Raw genomic sequence first — 21,083 nt, 5'->3', positions numbered from 1 at the left:
GCGAGGAGGAACGAATTCCACCCAAACCTAGTCCGCAAAAAAAAAAAAAAAATTAAATAATAACAAAATCGATAAGAATTCCACATGATCGATTCCATTCCTTAACGATCAATTATCGATTTTCGATAACTGATGAACATCCCTAGTCTTTACCAAACTTTTTTCGGGGGCCGCACTTTTAAACCATCGTGACCCAATTCACAACAGGCGAGCCTTATCTAAGTTATCCTTTATTTATCCCCTTGGGGAAATGTCATCCTTTGCATTTGACCCATCCTCTACTAGGAACCTTCCTAGAACTAGGAGCAGTGGGCAGCCACTGTGCAGCGCCCGGGGACCAACTCCAGTTCTTTTGCCATTGCCTTGGTCAGGGGCACTGACAGGAGTATTTACCCTAACATACATGTCTTTTGGTGGTGGGAGGAAACCCACACAAACCCAGGGAGAACATGCAAACTCCACACAGAAAGGACCTGGGACGGACCGGGGTTCGAACCCGGGACCTTCTTGCTGTGAGGCAACAGTGCTAACCACTGAGCACCGTGCCATCCTATAAATTGTGAGAAGAGCGAATTTGTGCATGAACGTTCCTGACCATTTTTACTGCCATTTCTGCATTACCTTATATTATCTGAGTAAATGAAATCCAAGAATAGGTTTTACTGGCATAGATAATTAATGATTTCTACCACAAACCAGACAATTCAAAGAGAAACACATTTGATAAATCAGCAGAGATGGAAAATGTACACACATTCTTTACTTAAGTAGAAGTACAGTTACTTGTCTAAAAAAGACTCTGGTAAAAGTAAAAGTACTGATTCAACTTGTTTACTCAAGTAAAAGTAAAACAAATTACAGGCTCTGAAATGTAACCAAGTATAAAAGTAAAAAGTATTTCTACCGGCTGTCTCTGTGCAAAGCTAACTGAACCTCACGTCATATAAGATAAACAGAATTTTCGTGTGCTGTGTGCGCTCAATTCTGGGGTGATTCAAGATTCAAGATTTTTATTGTCACTCCGTGGTACAAGTATCACGTGTGAAATTCTTGTGCTGTGGACTCCGTTTACAACATAGTACAAATATAACAGGGCATATGAGTACAAAAACAACAAGAGACACAACAAGCAATAAGGCAGTAGAGTGATAAGACAAGTCAGAGACAGTGGCATATTCACTGCACATAGGTGCACATGTCATGTGCATACTTTAGACGTGCTTAAACATTTTAAATTCGACGTATTTGACGTACAGGTGCAAATAGCATATACCTAATTAAACATACAATTAAACATTAGACATACATAATGGTAGCAGCTACAGTAAGGTACAGTACAGCTACTACACTATTTGTGTATGTTAAGGAGTCTCGTGGCCTGCGGGAAGAAACTGTCCCTCAAGCGATTTGGGTGGGCACTTTGGGTGGGCACTCTGGAGATGATAAACCGAGCACACACGGACACACTCCAGAACTAAATCTAGGAAATGAAAATAAATAAACTGACAGTCCTTCAAGTCAGTTTTGGTGGAGCATGAAGTCCTTCATCACTTGTGTTAGTGGTAGGGAGTGGGACTTCAGGCGATGTGTGCCCAGCACTTGGCCAATCCTGGTCCAACACACATGGGCCAGACTGCCAAGACATCTCTTGGCCTCCAGAAAGGTGTTGGGGCGCACCCAATCAGCTCAAAGACCACAACAGCCTCCTGCAAGACAAGGCCAGGGAGAGTGGGAGGGTAGTTACACTTTTAGTTTGATTACAGGAAGTGTATGAAACCCATGACCAAAATGGTCATACATTCTGTCATTGTGTTATTTATGGTTGCAATTATTGTGAAAATAAATTATTACCAGTTTGGCTGGAGGACCCCCATGGATCCCCCTCAAGGACCCCTGGGGATCCCCGCCCCCACTTTGACAACCACATGATAAATCACAATTTTGTTTTATACACGTGTTATTGAAAACACATGTTAAATATTTTATGAGACAAAATATGTGCATTTAAGGTTGACAGGCTCTCATTTTCCCTCATCAGTAAAACAAAACCTGATATTTAAGAATAACAATTTAAAATAAAAAAAAAACATTGGAAGAAGTTCTGCAAATTTATTTAGGGACCCAAATCTCCTGCGACCCAGTCTAAGTGTCACCATTTTGAATATAGGGAATAGGTTGATTTGCTTTCAGATATGTTGCAAGATTGATTACACTCGGTGTCTATTATCAATGAGATAATCAGTATAAAAGTGTGTAATCTATGCAGGTGTCCTATTAGTCACTACATTAATATCATTTTTGCCAGCTACCTGCATTTCATGCTGCAGCTACATGCAGGTGACACAGACAAAGCTAGCTAATTCCAGACTTCACTCAAACACCAGTCAACCCGTTCACTGAAATATGATTCTATCATTATGTATACATGATGTTATTGTGCATGCAGTAAACTATATTCCAATGCCAATGTTGCTTTGTGCTCTTTTGGGACCCAAAACTGAATTTTTGCATCCAACCTGAGGGCCTCTTTTTGTTTTCTTAACAGTGCGCCCTCAACCGAGCCTGCTAAAAGGGGGGAGGGTAACTAGCTAGGCTACAACATGGGGCTTGGACTTGCTTGGGACGCTCGGGACGTGCAGCTGACGCCTCCAGTGGAAAGAGTCGTCATCGTTTGAATCGGCCAATGGGGGCGGCCGTGTGCCGAGCTGCTCCTCTCAGCGCACGGCGGGGGCGGGGCTTACACTCGAGCACCCACCCCTCAAGGCCGCGGAGTTTGGTTGCACACAGGGCTGCAGTTTCAGTTTGTTTTATTCACCATTTTGAGTACTAGGTGAAGGTAAAAAAGAAATTAACACAAACCGCGTTTGGAGGACGAGTCGCTGCCCTCGTTTTATTTGTACGCGCTATTAGCTCGGGCGGTGGAGTTTGTGCTGCAACCTCGCCCCCCTCGGAGTTTTGCAGAGCGGGAATAATTCGTTTATTTTTTTTCCTTTCCTGTGCTGTTCTCCTTCTCCCCTTTCTTACATCCTTCACCTCTACAGTATTCCTGCAAAATGTCAAGACCAGTGAGGTAGGTTGGCTTAAAATGGGTCCTCCGCGCTCTGCATGCGTTCATAACGACGCGGTGCAGCAGGCAAGGCACCGCAGACACTACACGCACGTCTCTACCATGTTGTGCTTATGAGCAGGGAATTTATTTCATCAAAGATTTATGCAAATGTGTGTGTGTGTGTGTGTTTCCCTCCTTGCCCGCGTGCGTGCACACTCGTTTTCTAACATGGATCCCAGCAGTGTGTGTGTGTGTGTGTGTGTGTGTGTGTGTGGACTGTTCGCCATGTCTTGTAGAGATAACGTTAGGAGCCATTGCCCGCCGTTCTGTTGTGCTGCCTGTGTCCAACGTGTATCATGCTGTAGAAAACCAGACCCATGATGTGCATTGTTGGCTGCGATGTAGGTCAGGCGGAAAATGAGTCCGTGTGATTTAACCGGGTACATTATTATACAGCTCAGCCATGCTTAGCCAGGCCTTTTATATTCTTTCCCCTCCTCTCTCTCTGACTCTTGAGCCTGAGAATATGGCTACCCCATTCATCCAGGGGAGGTGTTATGCCGAGTTTTGCACCCCCGCCGCCAAATGCATCCCCATCTCACGGGAGCGTATTGTAATGATTTATACGGAAACTTAACTGTTTACAAATGATATAATTGTCTGGGTAGACGTGATCTCAAGGCCAGGGGGGTCTGTCCTGGCTCATGGAGACCGACTTTGATGCATAAAATCCGCATCGAGGTGACTTCCATGCTTGGGGCTCTCTTCTGGCTCATGGAGGCCGAGTTTGGTGCTTAAAATCCGGCTACAGGTGACCTCGATGCCTGGGGATCTCTCCTGGCTTTATGGAGGGGGAGGCAAGTCTCGGCGGTTTGTACCTGCCGAGATTTGCACCCCTGTTTTTAAGTTAAAACAGCCCCAAAATGTGGTGGGGATGCAATTCTTGGCGGGGGTGCAAAACTCTGCATGACACCGGTACTGAAACGCTAATGTGAAAAAACACGACTGGAGGAGGTGGTGGCGGTGGTCGGCCTCTGGATTTGATCTTGTTACCGCGCAGACTTGGCGTGTCCGTGCTGTTTGTTGCCCCTTTTATATATCGCATTATAATTTCTTTGTTAACGGGTTTTCTATTCGAGGAACAATAGAAATGCGTATTTTCACCTATGTAAATGCTGTAACGTGAATGTTACTAGGAAGAAAAGGGGGAGAGAGAGCAGGGCTACGTTTTCACTGCTGGCAGTAAATGAACAGTGTTGGCTGATGTCAGAGGGAGGCGGGGCGATACAGAAAGTCACCACACCCCCAATGCAAGATCCCTCCGCGACTATAAAGCATGTCTCCAGGTCGTTTTTAAAGGGGCCTTAAGAGGCCATTTACACCTGGCGTAACATGCGTTTTCTGTGATCAGATTGCAATCAGATTGTGTTTTATCACTTGAAATGCCAGGTGTAAACACCCCCAAAACGCATTGAAGAAGGATTGCAATCTGATCGGCCAAACCACCTCCGGAGGTGGTCAGGGATGCATTGTGTACACATTGAACACAAGTGTAAATGCAATGTGTCCTCTCAATCTGGATACAGCAACTTTATGCGGATTGAGAGGACAACCATTTCTGCAATCTGATTGCAATCAGATTGCAGAAAACGCATGTAAACGCCAGGTGTAAATGGCCTCTAAATGTCATTTGAAGTCATCCAATATCGTTACATACAGCCCTGAAGTATTAGACAATCAGTTATGGACTTCCTTGATATCTACAAAGTTGTTGTGTGTGACATTTAACACGGAATGTTATGCTGTAATGTTATTCATCATGGCTGCCATTGAAAAGAATGCTGCTTCCACATTAACGTTAATTGAAAACAATTTTCATTCATTTCAATTACTAGGCCTATTCAACTTGACAACATAAACATTCTAAATGGACCCTAGCTGATTTCCTGTATTGCAGTGTTTGTTATTAATACACTAGCTGACAGGAAATAAATGAGGGTCAAACTGTTCCCTAGCAACAGTATTCCAGTGAGACTGTCTATATTTCTAATTGGTGTTAAATCATTTTAAATGTGTTAACATTTCAAATGAAACTTGATGAAACTCGTAGGCACGCTGAACACGAGTCTTGAAGACCACTAAATGGTTTTTAATTAAACTTAATGTTACTGTTGAAAGTAACATTTTTTTCTTGCAAGACTGACATCGCAAGATTGTATTTGTAGATATAACAAGTAATGCAATGGCGTGAAATGTAATTTAAAGTGGAGTGCGATGTCTTGTGTCATTGTTCGTGGTTGCCCCTCCCATCTGCTGCTGGCTTTTGTGGTATTCCATTCAGCTCTGACTGTCACACATCATTGCTCTGATTTATATCATTATTTATTATCATTTAAATATTATCATTATTGATATATTTGGCGTCTTTTGAATTTGGACCATGGCAAGTTTTTAGAACACACCGTGGCATACCGTAGTCTAATACATAGGCCTACATACATTTATTTGCATGCTATAGCTTTAAAAGTACATCAGGGAAGCAGTCAAGACAAATGTTATCTTGGTGACCTAAATCTAATAATTTGTCACATTGACCAAAATATCTTGTCAGTGATCAGATTGCTACACTTTTTCCATCGAAATGTGTCAAAAGGAAGAGGGCTGGGAAGTTTTGGTGCCAAATGACATAAGATGTAGAGCTGAGCTGCCACATCATGGTTTGGTGAAAGTGACAATTATAGAAATGAATATAATTTGGGCCTACCCTTTGTGAATTTTCTGAGACATGTATGGGAATGTGGAATAGTGCTGCCTGCAATGATTAATCAATTAGTTGTCAGAGATTAAATTAATCGCCAACTTAACTATTTTGATAATCAATTAATTGGGTTGAGTAATTTTTTAGGGGAAACAAAGTCCAATTTTTCGGATTCCAGCTTCTGAAATGTGGATATTTTCTAGTTTCTTTACTCCTCTATGACACAGGGTTCCTACGTAGGTTTGGAAAGTATGGGAAAGTATTAAAAATAAATTTGATCATAACCAGGTCTTGAATAGTTTGGGAATTTGAAAAAAGGTCTGGAAAAGTATGGAAAATGTTGTGGTTTGGGTCAGCTACAAACATAAGGGTCGAGGGCTGCATAATGGCCAGGTCTGATATATGACATAGTATATTATATATATATATATGATATATGATATGATGATATATGACATAGTTGGCTCTGGAAAATAATGGAACTTTTTAATTGAAAATGTGTAGGAAGGAGCCCTAACTGAATATGGGTTTTGGACAAAACGAGATATTTGAGGACATCATCTTGGGCTTTGGGAAACCCCGATGGACATTTTTGGACATTTTGTAGACCGAACAATTAATCGAGAAATTTATCGACTGATTAATCATGAATGAAAATCAACAATGAAAATAATCCTAAATTGCAGCCCTAGTGTGGAAACCGCATGCCACTCACTGGCTGTCATTAGCCAGCCCGAAGACGTGTCTGAGGCCTTCAGAGTGTGTCTGCTGTTGTAATCTAAGCACTTGTAAAATGGTTTATGGCCCCCCCCAACCCCCCCACACCAGCACAGTTTGCTCATTTAACCTTGTGAGGATCCACAGATAATTACTATTACAGACAATACTTGAAGTGCTTGGAGCGGGAGGAGTTTTCTGTGATTTTTAGCCCTAAGCTGACGACACGGCTCTCGGCCCCGTGTTAGCATTGCTACGTAGCTTCTAGGTGTGTGTGGGTTACAGTGAGTACCTGAACTGTGGTCAGCTGCTGTTACCTGAGGCTTTGCTTGCACACTTTGCCAAATTAGCCCTGGAAACTGGAGAAGGTAGACTAGTGTCCAGTTCAATGTCCCCACTAGGGGGCTACTTGTCTAACCAAATAGTGCAACCAAGACATATTCACACACGGTTGCTATCTTGCTCTCTGCTAAATTGCTTGTCATGACAGATGTAATTGCTTGTTGTCCCTGATTTAAAATAATAATAATAATGCATACATAGGCTATGGCTAATTTGATCTGATTTTGGCTCTAGACTATGGCTACATTGCTCTGTGTCATTCTAATCTGATGCCATGTGTGTACGTCCTCCGCAGGAACAGGAAAGTGGTGAACTACTCACAATTCAACGAGTCTGACGATGCAGGTAAGGGAAGCTACAGATCTGTGTGTGTATGTGTGCTAGGGAGGCTACAGATGTGTGTGTGTGTGTGTGTGTGTGTGTGTGTGTGTGTGTGTGTATATGTATATGTGCTAGGGATACACTGATACTGGTGTTGCATATCGAGCTGATGAAAGAGATTATGCCAAACATGTTGCCACTATTTTAAGTCTAAACCCAAAAGCCACATGTAACATTTCAGAAATTAAAGGGACACAACTTTAATTAACAGCTTTTTTTAACCCCCTAAGAATGTGATATAACCCATTCTACTGATATAAATCAACTATTCTCCAGTAAAAGTAATGGATCAAACTCTTTTGGTGTGTCTGTCAGTGGAAACTAAATCCTTGTCCTTTATCTGTAGATGAGGAGTATGCAGGCGACAAGCCTAAGAAGGTGCGCGCGGCGGCCCCCCGTGAGCCGAAGCACAAGCGCTCAAAGAACTCACAGGAGGACAGGTGAGCTGTGGGTGTGGACTCGTAGGGCCGTGTATCGAAATTCACTGCTGTTTGGGTGCCGACTGAATCACATCAGGACTTTTAACACCAGCCTTAAGTTTTCATTCAAGTGTTGCGCTGAACCAATTGTTACCAATTCATTTTGAGACATTAGTATAATTGGATTTAAAATCATATGTTTCAAATTCAAGATGTGAATTGACATCTGATATTGCACTGGTTCCTGGCTCTACTGGATGGCTCAGGCTCTGACACCACTGGTGGCAGACATATTTAGTACTCACTTATTATTTATGGCAAATCAAATGTTGATTAAACCTGTGCCTTGGAAAACATCTCCATGTTAACCTGTTTGCTAAGATGTTTTGTTTTTTTCTTCTTTATTCCAGTGAGGAATCTGATGAGAAGGCCCTCAAACCCAAAAATGATTCTGCAGGTAAGTCAGTCTATTGTGTGGTGAAGGTGTTTTGGATGAGAAGGGTAGCTCTGGTGCCTGTAGAAATGACTTGAGTTTGAATAGTGCAGTCAGAGAACACCAGACCGCTGGCTATCCATCTGACTTTTCCTTTGTATCGCAGCGGAAGACTTTGGCAGCGAGGAGGAAGACAACGAATTTGGAGAGGAGGAAGAAGAGGATGGTGGAAGCGACTACGAAGCAAAACGAGGGAAAAAGGGAAAGAAACCAACCAAGGTGGAGAAGCCAGCCAAAAGGACACCGAAGAGAAAACGGCCTGCAGGTACACGGTCAAATCGGTGCTCGGTCATATTTGAACTCTGTAGATCTTCTCTGTTGGGGCTGCACTATTTGGACAAAACATTATATAATTTGTAATCGATCTGATTACGTAGTATTAACTAAAGTTAGACACTACAAAACATCCAATGATGATCAATGACAAGGGGGGAGGGACTGAGTGAGAGCGAGCCCGGAGCCCGGCGACATGCGTAGCAAGCCAGCCTCCACAATACTGCCTGTAATGTTAGCCAGTTATGTTAGCCATGTTAGCTGGCAGGCATGACAAGAGTCACATAAGCAGATAGAATTAAAATGTCAGAGGATGGTTTTGTGCACGGGGGACAAAGCTACAGCGGAGTTCTCGCTGGCATGACAATGACATCGCTAGTTAGCATCTAACATTAGCGTTAGCATCGCTAGTTAGCGTTGGCAACGCTAACGTTAGTTAGCACACCCACTCACTATCTTCAAAAAGGCTTTTACGAAACCATATTTTGGGAATAACGTCACCCAGCATGGAATTCAAGATAGCTAAAATGTGTTGTTGACAATCTGGCTGTGCTGTCTATTAGCTAGACCAGGGGGTCCTGTCGATTTAAGTTAGACGCACAAGACACTGACAGTAACTGAAAACAAGAGACGCCTACAAAACGGATGCACTGTGGCACACTATCAAACTAATGGACATGCTGTGGCAACTGGCCGCATCCATCTAGTCTAAGTCAATATGAGACGGGGGAGGGGCCGACGTGTAAGGACATTCGCATCACCACATCACTGACGTAGCTCCGCCTCCCTCCTGATGGGTAGCCAAACTAGTCCCAAACATACAGAAGCAGGACCGGGCCAATTTCAGGCAGACGGGTCCCAGGATTAATTAGATGGTAGTCTCTTAAAACAGACTGTTGGCTCTCGCAATTTTCAAATGCTTCCGCCTAAACGTCTGTACTTCAAGCAGGGAACAGTTGGTCAAAACGGAAAGGGAAACTCAGGGGAAATAATGAGCGATGATAGGGGGATATCCCGAATGTAGGCGGGACATCCGCTCGTATCTCCAATCACCTGCATCGGTTCGAACTTCCTCCGGTATGAAGAATGAATTGTGTTAACATGGAATATTTGCTCATTCACGCATACATTTACTTAATTTATTGACTAATTAGCACAGCATTATGTTTAATATATTATTATGGTGGGGACATTTTGCCTCCTGTTCTACATAATTTGTTGAGCAATGCTTTAAAAAGTGTTTGATATAAACTAAAGGGCATTTTCAAAATTACACCGATTGGTTGTGAGGGGGACTACAATTACAAGCTAAAACCAGATTTGTTCCTGATCAGCCCAGTGAGGGACTGCATTACTTATTAGTATTTACTTGTTCCTTAAAAGGGGGGTGGGGGGCGCGCAGAGAGGTTCTAAATCACTGTGTGATTGTACATTTGTCCCTGTGCAGATGACAGTGAGGAAGAGAAGGAGGTGAGTCGTAAGCGTACCGTGCGGCAGGCTGCCACCAAGGCCGTGTCCAAACAGAGGGAGATCCTGCAGGCAGACGCAGGCAGTGAGGATGAGGAGCACGAAGACCAGGAGGAAGGCTTCGTGGATCGTATGTACACCTGTAACGGTCGCTCAGGCCTACACTGCACACAGTTTGACCCACATTTAACCCACTGACCTATATACGTATGAACAAAGGCAGTCCCCAGACACTGCCTATGAACCATAACCGCCTCATGTTATACCTACCTACATGTACCGGTAGATGTCTCGGGATGGGCAAGAGTACTCGGGTACTCGTTCATAAAGTTACTATTCAGTAACATTTCGACCGTTCAGGTACTCGCACTTTAACAAGTGGGAAATCCCTGGGGAAAACCAGACAGACAGGGGGAAATACCCAGTGCAAACGAGACAGACACATGCTTATCCACAATGCAGGCTCGATAAAACTCAAAACTTTTAGCAGATAATGTTAATCACTTGTTTGCAGTTGCTCACTTTTTGGCAGAACACCGGACATTGTAATCGTCAGTGGAGTTACGTTACTGTAACAGTGATCATAAAGCAGTATGGATTATACCGGCATGTATCTGGTAAGCCTTCGTTTGTCTACCTCAGTAACTCCCAGCTGGTTAGCACTACGTTCAATTAGACAATAGTGTTGTGGAACCTTAGCAGCTGCTAGTCTACCTCAGTAACTCCCAGCTAACGTCAGATCATCTTACCATGGTGGTCTGTCCGCTTATTTCTCCTCACAAAAAGCGCTCCAGGCAGCGCTTTTTCCATGCAAAAACGCTATGTGTGAACAGCCCCTACACAGCAGATTACCCCCGCTCTATCATTACCATAGGAATAGATATCTTACAGGCAATGGCATAGTTTACGAAATTAACTGTTTACCGTAGACTAACGTTAGTTTCGCTTTGTGCGTTTCCATGATAACTGACTACCTGGTTACTCGTTCATAATAGGAGAGTACTCGAAAATGTAAATCTATCTATAAAAGGGAGCAAGTGGGCAATCTCTGTCTCTATGTTCTCCGTTTGTTTCAATTTTTGGCCCACTGATGATGTCATAGACGTTGTGACATCACTGATGATGTCATCAGTGGTGCAAAGTTGAGCAGTTGTGCGCTGCGCATGCCAATAGAGCAGCCGAGCTGCGTATGCGAGCTGCAGAGTGGGCGAGGCCGAGCTAGCGAGCCCACAGGAATGGAAAATGCCCGTCCCTAGCTAACACTATGTAGGGCACCATCTCATCCATCCATCTCAACCCCATATGTAAACGGTAAGCTAAAACTCGACAGAGAAACGCCCCCACATGCCTAATGGTCACTAAATAAAAACCACAGTCGTTGCAGAGTGCAACCTGTCTTATAGTTCTTCCTGTCTCCCTGTCCTGTGTGCAGCTGAGGAGTCTGGCAGCGATGTGGACTTCATGGTGGAGGACGATGACGACAGTGACTATGGTCACTCCAAGAAGAAAGGCAAGAAGGTGATTCGATCACGGGGACGGCCGGAGAAGAAGGAGAAGAAATCCCCCAAACCGCGACTAAAGGCCACAGGTAAAAAGGCTACAGGTAAAATTCCCAGTCCTGCTGCAGCTACAAGCTCAGCGCTATGTTTATTTTTATTTCAATAAAACAAAAAATTGTATTCATAAAACTAGTAAAAACAGTCAGCCAATAGAATATGGCAGGCTTTACACAGTTTATTTTTTAATATTGCTAAACACCCAGTTGAAAGAGGGGAGACGGGTCACTAGCTATGTGTCCATCCAACTGTCAACCTTTGAAAAGTTGCAAAGAATAAGTAAATAAATTACTTAGCAAATTCCATTAAAAAAAAGGAAGACGGAGAAATGCACTTGGTAATAATTATTTGCCGAACCAATCATGATGGAAACTTCTCATATGGGGGATAGTTATATGGGCCAGACGGTGACATTGCTGACATGATTAGGGATGCAGACGACTAGTCGGTTAAACGTTTAAACGCTCACCCCCCCTCACTAGTCTGCACGAGAAATACTAGTCGGTTAAACAAATAATTAAATTATCATAATAATAAACAATGCAGGCGGGAGCTGTTGCATCTTTACTAGCTACCAGCCCGCCTCCTCTAATGCCTGGATGTAAACAAAGCAGACATGTGTTAGTGGGAGTGGAGCGTTGGCTGTAACGTGTCATCTCATAAAACCAGCACAGTTTGGCAGTATTTTGATCCAGTAAATGAAAATATGGTTGTATGTAGGCTGTGTCAGATAAAAATGGCGTATAACGTTAACCACTCGACAGACATTCAGCACAGGCATGTGGACGCTATAGCATTGCTAACGCATTAGCCAGACAAGCTAACCCATTAGCCACACAATATAACGCAGCTAATATGGCAATGAATGACTGCACAAGATGCTTCCACGCGACTTTGTTGAACGCAAAGCCTTCCGAAAGTTAAATGGACTATATTTAGCCTGCATACACGTTCATCTTCATCATTTCCTTTATTTTACCAGGTAGATTATTGAGAACACATTCTCTTTTACAATAATGACGTTGCCGGGGTGAGTTGTCAATGTTTTATGATGTGCAATGTTCATAAACGGCGCAAGATGATTTGGATATTGACAATTATGAAGAACGTAATTAACGGTTTCAAATATTTTCTTTTTTCGGACGTTTTAACCTTATAGATTAGATTGCGCTCAGTTCTGGCTGTTTTCTGAGTGTTTTCTTACTTATACACTAGCCTAAATTAAAAGAAGTAGACTAGTCGTCAGGGAAATTAGTCGCCACCTGCATCCCTAGACATGACACACCTGGGAGGTCATGGTGGGCAGATATTTTTGTCATTTCAGAATGTGTGTATGTGTGTATATATTAGGGCTGACCCCCAAAAAATTGACGCTTCGAAGCTTCAATCACTGCCATGGTAATCGACGCTCAAGTGGGGCCAGTGGCATTATAATTTGTTTATAATGTTATGAAGTCGCAGCAGTCACAGATACACAGCTCTCATTGACGCGCTCAGAGAGCAGAGGGAAATCCGCTAACGTTACGCTGAGCTTATCGGAGGCCGGCGTAGAAGCTTCGATTATGATCGATTTTATCTCCCCGAAGCATCGACGCTCTAAATATGGTATTCGGGACAGCCCTAGTGTGTTTATATATGTGCATGTATGTGTGTGTGTATATATATATATATACATATATATATATATATATATATATATATATATATATATATATATATATATATATATATATATATAAATACAAATGCATAATTATTTTTTGACAAGTGCATTTCAACAGTTGTGTAAATTTTGCTTTCAGCCTTTTATTAATTTTATACATCACATCTTGGGGGAGGGGGGGGTAAACATTGTTTTAAATGGGAATGCAACTGTTCACATTCGTAGTAGCCAGTGTTGACCATTACATTACATTATGTCATTTAGCAGGCGCTTTTATCCAAAGCGACTTACAATATCACATTTTGTCAACAGTACAGAAAACAACTATGCAACATGCTCAATGACAGCTAAGACCTTTTGATGGACTAGAGTAGCACTTTGTAGAAAGTAGTTTGACAAGGAATAAGTAACATTACATTATTATTATATATTAATATTATTTGTATTATTAAAAAAGAGGGAGAAAGGTGTTAGTTCAGGAAGGGCCCAGGTGGAGCCTGAAAATGACAATGAGCCATGATTTGTGTATCATTGACTGTTTTGCCGGTCTTCTCTCTGTCCCAGTCACCCCCAGCCCGATGAAAGGCAAGGGGAAGGGGCGCCCCGCCAAGGCCCCGGAGAAGAGCTCACCCAAAGAGGAGGAAGAGGAGGAGCCTGAGAGTCCCCTGGAGGAGGAAGAGGAGGAGCCTGAGAAGAAAGAGGCGTCTCCCGTCCCCAAGAAGACAAAGGAGCCTGCAGCAGAGAAGGAGAAGGAGGAGGAGGAGGAGGAGGAAGAGGAGGAGGAGGACGGCTCAGAAGAGGAGGCGCCCTCTGGAGAAGACTAGAAGATGGCACCCGTCAAAGCCCCTCCTCCTTTTCTCGCTCTCTGTCTCTTCTTACGGTTTTGTTTTCTTTTGTTGCTCTGCGTTTAGAGGGTTTTATTTTGTTCTTTTCGTGGTGGCCTGGCTCAACGGTTTGGACTACATGTGCTTTCCTTGTTTTTGCTTCTCTCCCTCCCACCCTGAACCACCACTACCACCCTACCCCCTGAAGCTTTGCCTACTAGAATAGCTCAAGACATTGTGCTCATGTGAACATACTGCGTATGTAAGGAGCTGTTTCCTCTCCTCTCTTTTGTATTTCAGTCATGCCAGCTACAACACGCGTCTTTACCCACCTCCCCCCTGCCGTTGTCCATCCCCCCCTTTCAGATCTGCTTTAATAACCCCTTGATCTTACTTTTTATAACTGCACATTTCCGAAAAGCTTCCACAGATGTTAGTCTCTGCCTTTCTAAGAGCTTAGTGCTAGTGAGCATCCGTCCTGAGTGCGTGTTATTTTCCTTCCCCGGGATAATCGGCGATCTGACGGGCCTGGCTAGGGGGAGAGCCAGCCTTCCGACCCCTCGATGTCTCCCCATATTAGATGTGTGATTACTGGGGCTGTTGCCTTGAGTGTCCCGGTCTCATCCCACAGCGCTGTATTTACTAAGCGATATTGCCCACCAATTCAGTCTCGGCGCGTGCAGAGCTGAACCCTTTGCTCCTTTTCTCTTTGCCCTCTCTTAGGTACTTCCTGCTTTTAAACACTTGAGAAACGGAGCTTGTTTTAACAGGACGTTATTAGGATAGCCGTTCTAGCGAGGCCGCGTATTCTTTGATCTTTTTAATTATCGGCCAGCTTGTCTCGGACGTCTCTTGTACGGGCTATCGAGCGGTTCTGTCGGTGTTACTGGACGACAAAGACATGAAGCGAGTCGTCAATTTGTTTTGGACGGGGATTGACCCGTGCCGAGCGGGTCTCGCCGCTCGTGGCTCAGCTGTCGTAGATCCTTAAACGGTTAGAGGTGTGTTACGTAGACGTGTGGTGGGTCACCGCTGAGTGTTACATGTCGGACCGGCACTAGTAACGCAGGCCTGCATGTGTGCGAACGGTGTGTGTGTGTGTGTGTTTTTGTGTACTTGTTCAAGTGTGTATGTTTGCGTGGGTACTTGCTGTAAAGAGGGTCTGGCATTTTCTCGGCCTGAAAGGGCTTCCATCAGCTGCTTATGTGACTTGGTTTATCTCATATGTTGGGCTTTCAATACGATACACCATGCTATGTGAAGTGACACCCCCCCCCCCTTCCCCTGCAAAACACACGTTCCCCATATCCCTGCATGGCCAAAGCATCTTCTCACCATTCAACCCTTTGTGCCAGGCATCCCTCCAATCTTTTTTGTTTTGTTTTGTTTTTTGCTTCTTCTTTTTAAAGAAATACAAGAAGAGATGTTTCTTTTGCTTTTGAGAGTCCAAAAGAATGAATGTTTTTTTTTCCCTCCTGTTGGTTCATTGTTCTAATTCTCTATTCAGATTTTTTTTGTAATGTTTGTTTTTTAAGAAAAGAAATAAAATGTATCTTGATTTTAAAGAGAAAAGTCGACCCTATCCAATCTGTTCTGTCTTAACGGTTGGCCTGGCGGCGGGGGGCGGGGCGGGGCGGGCGGAGGGGGGGGGGGGGGGGGGGGGGCGGGTTAGCCCAGACCAGCCCAGACCAGCCCAGCCATCCTTCCCTTATCCACTCCCCTCATCCTTCCATCTCTGTTCTGGCTCCCTCCAGAACATGCTCCGCCCCCCAAAAGCAGGTAGCCTCATTGCCCCACCAGTTTTCCCATCAGCATAAATTGTCACTGCTCGGTATCCATATACTTCATCACAAACCTAACCATTTTAAAGCCCCATTCTGTAGTTTTACTATTTGGAGAAACTGCGCCCCACCTAAAATGCTACACTTCCCTGTTTGTACATTCAGATATCGGCCTTATTTTGCAGTTTCTACTTGTACTCTCTACTTTGCTTATCTTTCTGCAGTGTTTATAACTGGCTCCAGATACTCCCAAATGATGATGTCTCCACTTGTTTCAGTGAGAGAAGTACTGTAGCTAATCAAGCTAGCAAAGTGAAACACTTTCACTTCCCAAACATATTTCACAATAAAAGCATAGCGGAAAACCTAATTTGAAGTTGCTGTGCAGGAAATGGACTTAAAAGTTCCAGGCAATTTGACACTGTCAAATCGCCTCGTGCAACACCAAGAATGCATAGTATACAGGGATGCAAACTAGTCACCTTTTTCATACTAAAATAGGATCTCTGAGTGGTTCTATGTCTGCCCTGGTGTCTGTCCCCTTTTAAACTATCCATGACTTTGCATCCCTGTGTATAGGAACAGACCTTGGGAGAGCGGTGTGGGAATAACTGAGCTGCCATTCTCCCTATTAGAAGTCGCTGTACCATCAAAATGATTAAAAAGCTGTTCGGTAATAAAGTTACTTAATGGGGCTTTAAAATTCAAAATGATGGTGCTGAGGCTGAGAAACAGTTGAGACAACATTGCTAGGCATTCGTTTGTCTATTTATTAATGCCTTAATTTCCATTAGTTCTGTGTTAATGGGGAAGCAGTGGCTCCGGGCATCATCAGTGGAGATCACTGGAGGAGAGGCTTGAGAATGTAATCTGACCTCGTGTTTTTAGGTCTTTGCCACAATTGGCACAATTAGGCTTGAGTGGGTCAACAAATTTGTATGATCAGTAGACCATCCAAAGCCATAAATGATCTCGATACTAGTGACGTGGAGATCAGTCACAGCACTCGTGACAGTCTTTTTTTGCGGTGATAAGTAGGGTTTGATGTCGAAGCGAAATAAATAAAATCTTAAGTAAAGCTGCCATTGTGATCTTGGGAACATAATATTGTCAGGAGTGAACCGTACACACTACCCTCTTCTGAATTGTCCAAACGCCGCAAAGAGACGTCTCCTGGATGTTTTCAGAACACGCTCAAACCGGTCTTTGGTTCTGAAGCACATTCATTTGATGGTTTGACGACTATAGCGGTTCAGTGTGTGTTTTTTTTCTATGTTCAGCTCCCAAATTGGCACCAAATCCGCAATAACTTCTGCCATTTTAAGACAATTGGGTAGGAATAAGAAACCAAATAGGTCTTCTAATTACCCTGAGAAGCCGTGTTTGCAGGATCAGTCAGGGATACCGTCTTGTAGTTCACAGTACAGGAGGGGCCTGATTGGGGAATACTCTAGCTAAGCAGCAGGGGTTCCTATCCCATAGGAGGCAGTCACATGGCATAAGGCTATGAATTTATTATATTTCATCCATTCTACAATTTCTTCTATTGTGCTGTTTTGATTTTGTTTTTCTATGTACCTTCAATTGTACTGGCAATTTAAATGTAAGTTGTGATTCCTACAGGTAACGAAGTGGGGAAGCTTTTGTCAGTAGCGTGGAAAAAGGAACACTGAACTCTTGAATCTTTTGCATGTTGTGGAAAAAGTGCGAAGCGGTGATGCTGATAAAGGCAATATTGTGGTCTTACAAAAAAAAAGTATTAACAACGATGTTGATAATGTTTTGGTTTCCCAGCTTCTAATAAAGGCAACCTACTTTTTATACGGATTTAACTAGTTGTTTTCTGACGTTGAGCTCTTGTTGTGCTGTATGAGTGTCAGCTGGTGAGAGATGTGCCACTGCCAGCCAGAGGCTTTTCTGTTGGAATGAGTTCTCTAATACTTGGTGCAGTGCTCCCTCTCAGCCACACGGTGGTGCTGTTTGCAGCGTGATGCTCATGGAAACTGCAGCCAACTTTTTCTGCATGATGGAAGAGCCTGCAGAAATACTAACTTCAGATCAGTTTCATATCAATCCTGCCAATAATGTCATTTGGATGACATGAGATGTTTACTTAACTACACCTTATGTGCAGATGGACCACCGGTCAGGTTTGATTCACTCATGTAACAGACTGATATTTCCATCGCTGTCGAGGAAAACCACAAAAACTACAATTATGTCAATGAAAAAACATGATTTGATGACAAGCTGAATCCATGAGAACATACTGTGTTATGGCTTTCTTCACACACAGACAAGAAGGGTGAGTACAGCATAAACAACCTGTCACTGAGCTAATGGTGTGTTGTCAGTTTGACCTTGCTTCCTTTTCTCATATTTTTGTATGCACATATAGGCTCCTCAGCACTTTATACTGCTGGCGTGTGTACTTCAAACGTCCTGAAACCGACTCGCAACATGGCCACCGTGCTGTCAACATCAAGGTGGGTTCACTCTTTATTCATTGCCATCTGCTTTTCAGTCAGTCTACTATTATAGGCTACTATTCACTATGCTGCTTATTTCTTTCATTATTCAGTTAAGCTCCTCCCCCAACATATTTGGCTGTATTGAAGCTGCTGACTTTGAAAGGGCTTCAGGTTACCTCACTTGCCAGGTTGGTGTGGCGGGTTACAATGGTCACCCTTCACAGCAAGGCGTAGCAGGATACAGCTATCAGGTTTATGATAGGCTCAGCAAACAACATAGGGCATGATGGCTATAGTGTCTGGCTTCTGTGTTCCCTCTCAGCCTGCTAGAATAGCTTCATCGCAGGGTGGAGTTACACTGTATTCTTGGAATTATATGGTTCTATCTGACTTTTTTTTTATGCTTGTGTGGTGTTATTTGTAAAAGATAGAAACTACATAATAACTGGTCTATCAAATCTTTGATGTTGATGTTCATTATCTGAAGACTGCACTCCACACTCAGATGGACCTTATCATTTGTTCTTGTTGCATGTTCCCCACACTCTGGTTGTCAGAATGGTCATGTGGTCTGAAGGCTCCAGGGTTTCTGGTTTGTCAGCATTGTTCAAATCCCAGTTTTGATTCCTGTTCAGTTGGCAGTTTCCATATGATTTTAGACTTTTCGGACCCCCTGTGTAACACCAGGAGACATACAATCTGAAATGCGTCTTGTCAGTTTGCATGAGACAACTTTGCACTTTGACAGCTCCAAATGGCAGCAGGAGGTAACGCTTTCAATAAATTGAACTTCACTAACCAGAAATATTTACAGGACTTCTGATTTAGATTCATCTGTAATTCAAAAGTCTTTAATTTTTCAAAGCATGGCCACAAGAGTGAACCTCTACACTCTTGTTCACTCTTGTGGTTGAAATGAGTATTACCACAACACCCCCACATAGTACCGGTTCTTAAGTCATAAACACAGGAGAGAACACAATTTAGATCAGACTTAGAAAATGGATAATAATTTGTATTTTTTCTCTTGCCTCTCAGGGCTTCCGTAGTGGGCAGACAAGTGTCCCTCCCTACTAGAATTTCAAAACGAGGGCGGATGGGATGCTCTTACACAGGCACAGACCGCTTTGTCATTTAGGCTAAGATGGGTGTATTAGTAGCTACATAAAAATTGTGCTCAATGTAGCTTGGACTTAACGTTTGCTCTGATCAAAGTTGTTGTTTAATCAATTATTTTAGTCCATTAAGAACTGCCTGTTGATGTCTGCCAGCGACATTTCCGGTACTAAGCAGCAAATCCCCAAACTTTATTCTTTCCTAGCAGCAGAGAGAACTTCTATTCCAATCCTGTGCCTGTTAAACCGTTAATGTCAGGATCTGTGTGCTAGAGCAGGGAAAGAAATCAGCCAAAGATATCATCATAAGCAGTGTTGGGGGTAACTCATTACAAAAGTAACATAGTAATATATTACTTTTAGCAGTAACTCAGTAATATAACTTATTACTTATAGGATTTCAGTAATATTATACCAGTTACTTTCTCAAGTAACTCAAGTTACAAATTGAGTTACATTTTATTAAATCAAAGCACATATTTAAAAAAGATACAATCATTTCCTAATCAAACTGTGTTTTTATGCAAATAACCACTATAGATGACAATAACAAAGGAAAATAATAACATTTAGAATTTTGGATTGCTTACACTGACTTCAAGGCGGTTGACATTATTTTTTGGGATGGTTCCGGGGCGGGGATGTCATTCTGCTCCTGCTGTTGTTTTGGTAAAAGTAATGCAAAAGTAGTGTAATAACTAACAAGTTACTCTACACAGAAAGTAATATTGTAAAGTAACTTATTACTTTCAAATGAAAGTAACTAGTAATATGTAGTATATTACATTTTGAAAGTAACTTGCCCAACACACTGATCATAAGACCAAGCCCTCCATCTGTCATAGGAGGGCTCGGCATGTTGGAATGAGGCAGCAGGTTCCCGCCTACACAGGTTGACCCAGAGGGAGCGATAAGAAAACAGATCCTTCGGTTCCTAAACTGAGTTCCCCCCCAGAGAGCCGGGAGGATCTCCTTACCTCTTGGCGGGAGTGTCTCTCCACCTGTCTGATCATCGCTTCCCTACCCGGATGACTGGAATGGGGACACGCGCCGCGCGCACGCCCACACTACTACTACTACTACTGAGCTTCAGAGGCAACTGGGTGAGCTTGTTGCTGGCATTCCTCACCACTTTGTTGCTTGTCTTGAAAGAGGGGCTCAAAGGGCTTTTATGTGGCGAGTGAAGCAATAGAACGCTTGATTACTTAACGCTTAAAGGAACACTCTGCCCATTTTCAACCAGCTTTGTATCATTAGAACATCAGTAGTATGTCAGAAAACTGTAAACTGTTTTGAAGTCTGTCATTTCATTTGACAGTTATTGAGTGTTAAAGTGTGGACTAACTAACTCAAATTAAATCCACTCTCAATAACTGTCAAACTAGATGAATGACTTCAAAACCGTCATCTAGTTTGACAGTTATTGAGAGTTGATTTGAGTTCATGAGTTATTCATTTGAGTTAGTGTGGACCAGTGATGTCGCTGGTCCACACTTTAACACTCAATAACTGTCAAATTAAATGACAGACTTCAAAACAGTTTACAGTTTTCTGATATACTACTGATGTTCTAATGATACAAAGCTGGTTGAAAATGGGCGGAGTGTTCCTTTAATAGTGTCTCGAAGGATGAATGGTTAACAGAGACATGGGCTTCTTGTTTATAATGAGTGACTGAAACTTAACACACAGTAGTAGCATGGAGTTCTGTATTTGAAAAACAGTGTGTTTAGACATGTCTGTGTGACTCCCTTGGTCTTATAGCACCAAGGAA

General features: G+C 43.0%; 1 protein-coding gene across 2 annotated transcripts; it reads left to right on the top strand.

Moving 5' to 3' along the window:
* Nucleotides 1–2,763: 2,763 nt before the first annotated feature.
* nucks1a (nuclear casein kinase and cyclin-dependent kinase substrate 1a) lies at nucleotides 2,764–15,512 on the top strand. Of its 2 annotated transcripts, none has more exons than XM_083660921.1 (8): nucleotides 2,764–3,070; nucleotides 7,162–7,211; nucleotides 7,594–7,687; nucleotides 8,077–8,123; nucleotides 8,266–8,424; nucleotides 9,880–10,029; nucleotides 11,332–11,487; nucleotides 13,683–15,512. In XM_083660921.1, the coding sequence occupies exons 1-8, from the start codon at nucleotides 3,054–3,056 to the stop codon at nucleotides 13,940–13,942; spliced, it is 933 nt and encodes a 310-aa protein (XP_083517047.1). In that variant the 5' UTR covers nucleotides 2,764–3,053; the 3' UTR covers nucleotides 13,943–15,512. The 2 variants fall into 2 exon arrangements, with proteins under 2 accessions (XP_083517047.1, XP_083517046.1); XM_083660920.1 differs by having other exon boundaries at nucleotides 11,332–11,502.
* The last annotated feature ends 5,571 nt before the right edge of the window (nucleotides 15,513–21,083 follow it).

Source organism: Poromitra crassiceps (genome assembly GCF_964638095.1).
Source record: "Poromitra crassiceps genome assembly, chromosome: 25".
Lineage (NCBI taxonomy): Eukaryota > Metazoa > Chordata > Actinopteri > Beryciformes > Melamphaidae > Poromitra > Poromitra crassiceps.
The sequence above is the reverse complement of the archived record's forward strand: the minus strand, read 5'-3'. Positions and strand labels throughout refer to the sequence as shown.

Excerpts from the sequence above, each read along its gene's own strand:
- nucks1a (XM_083660920.1), top strand. Across the intron at positions 7,212-7,593 it reads CAACGAGTCTGACGATGCAG|ATGAGGAGTATGCAGGCGAC; the intron begins GTAAGGGAAGCT and ends CTTTATCTGTAG. Across the intron at positions 8,124-8,265 it reads ACCCAAAAATGATTCTGCAG|CGGAAGACTTTGGCAGCGAG; the intron begins GTAAGTCAGTCT and ends TTTGTATCGCAG.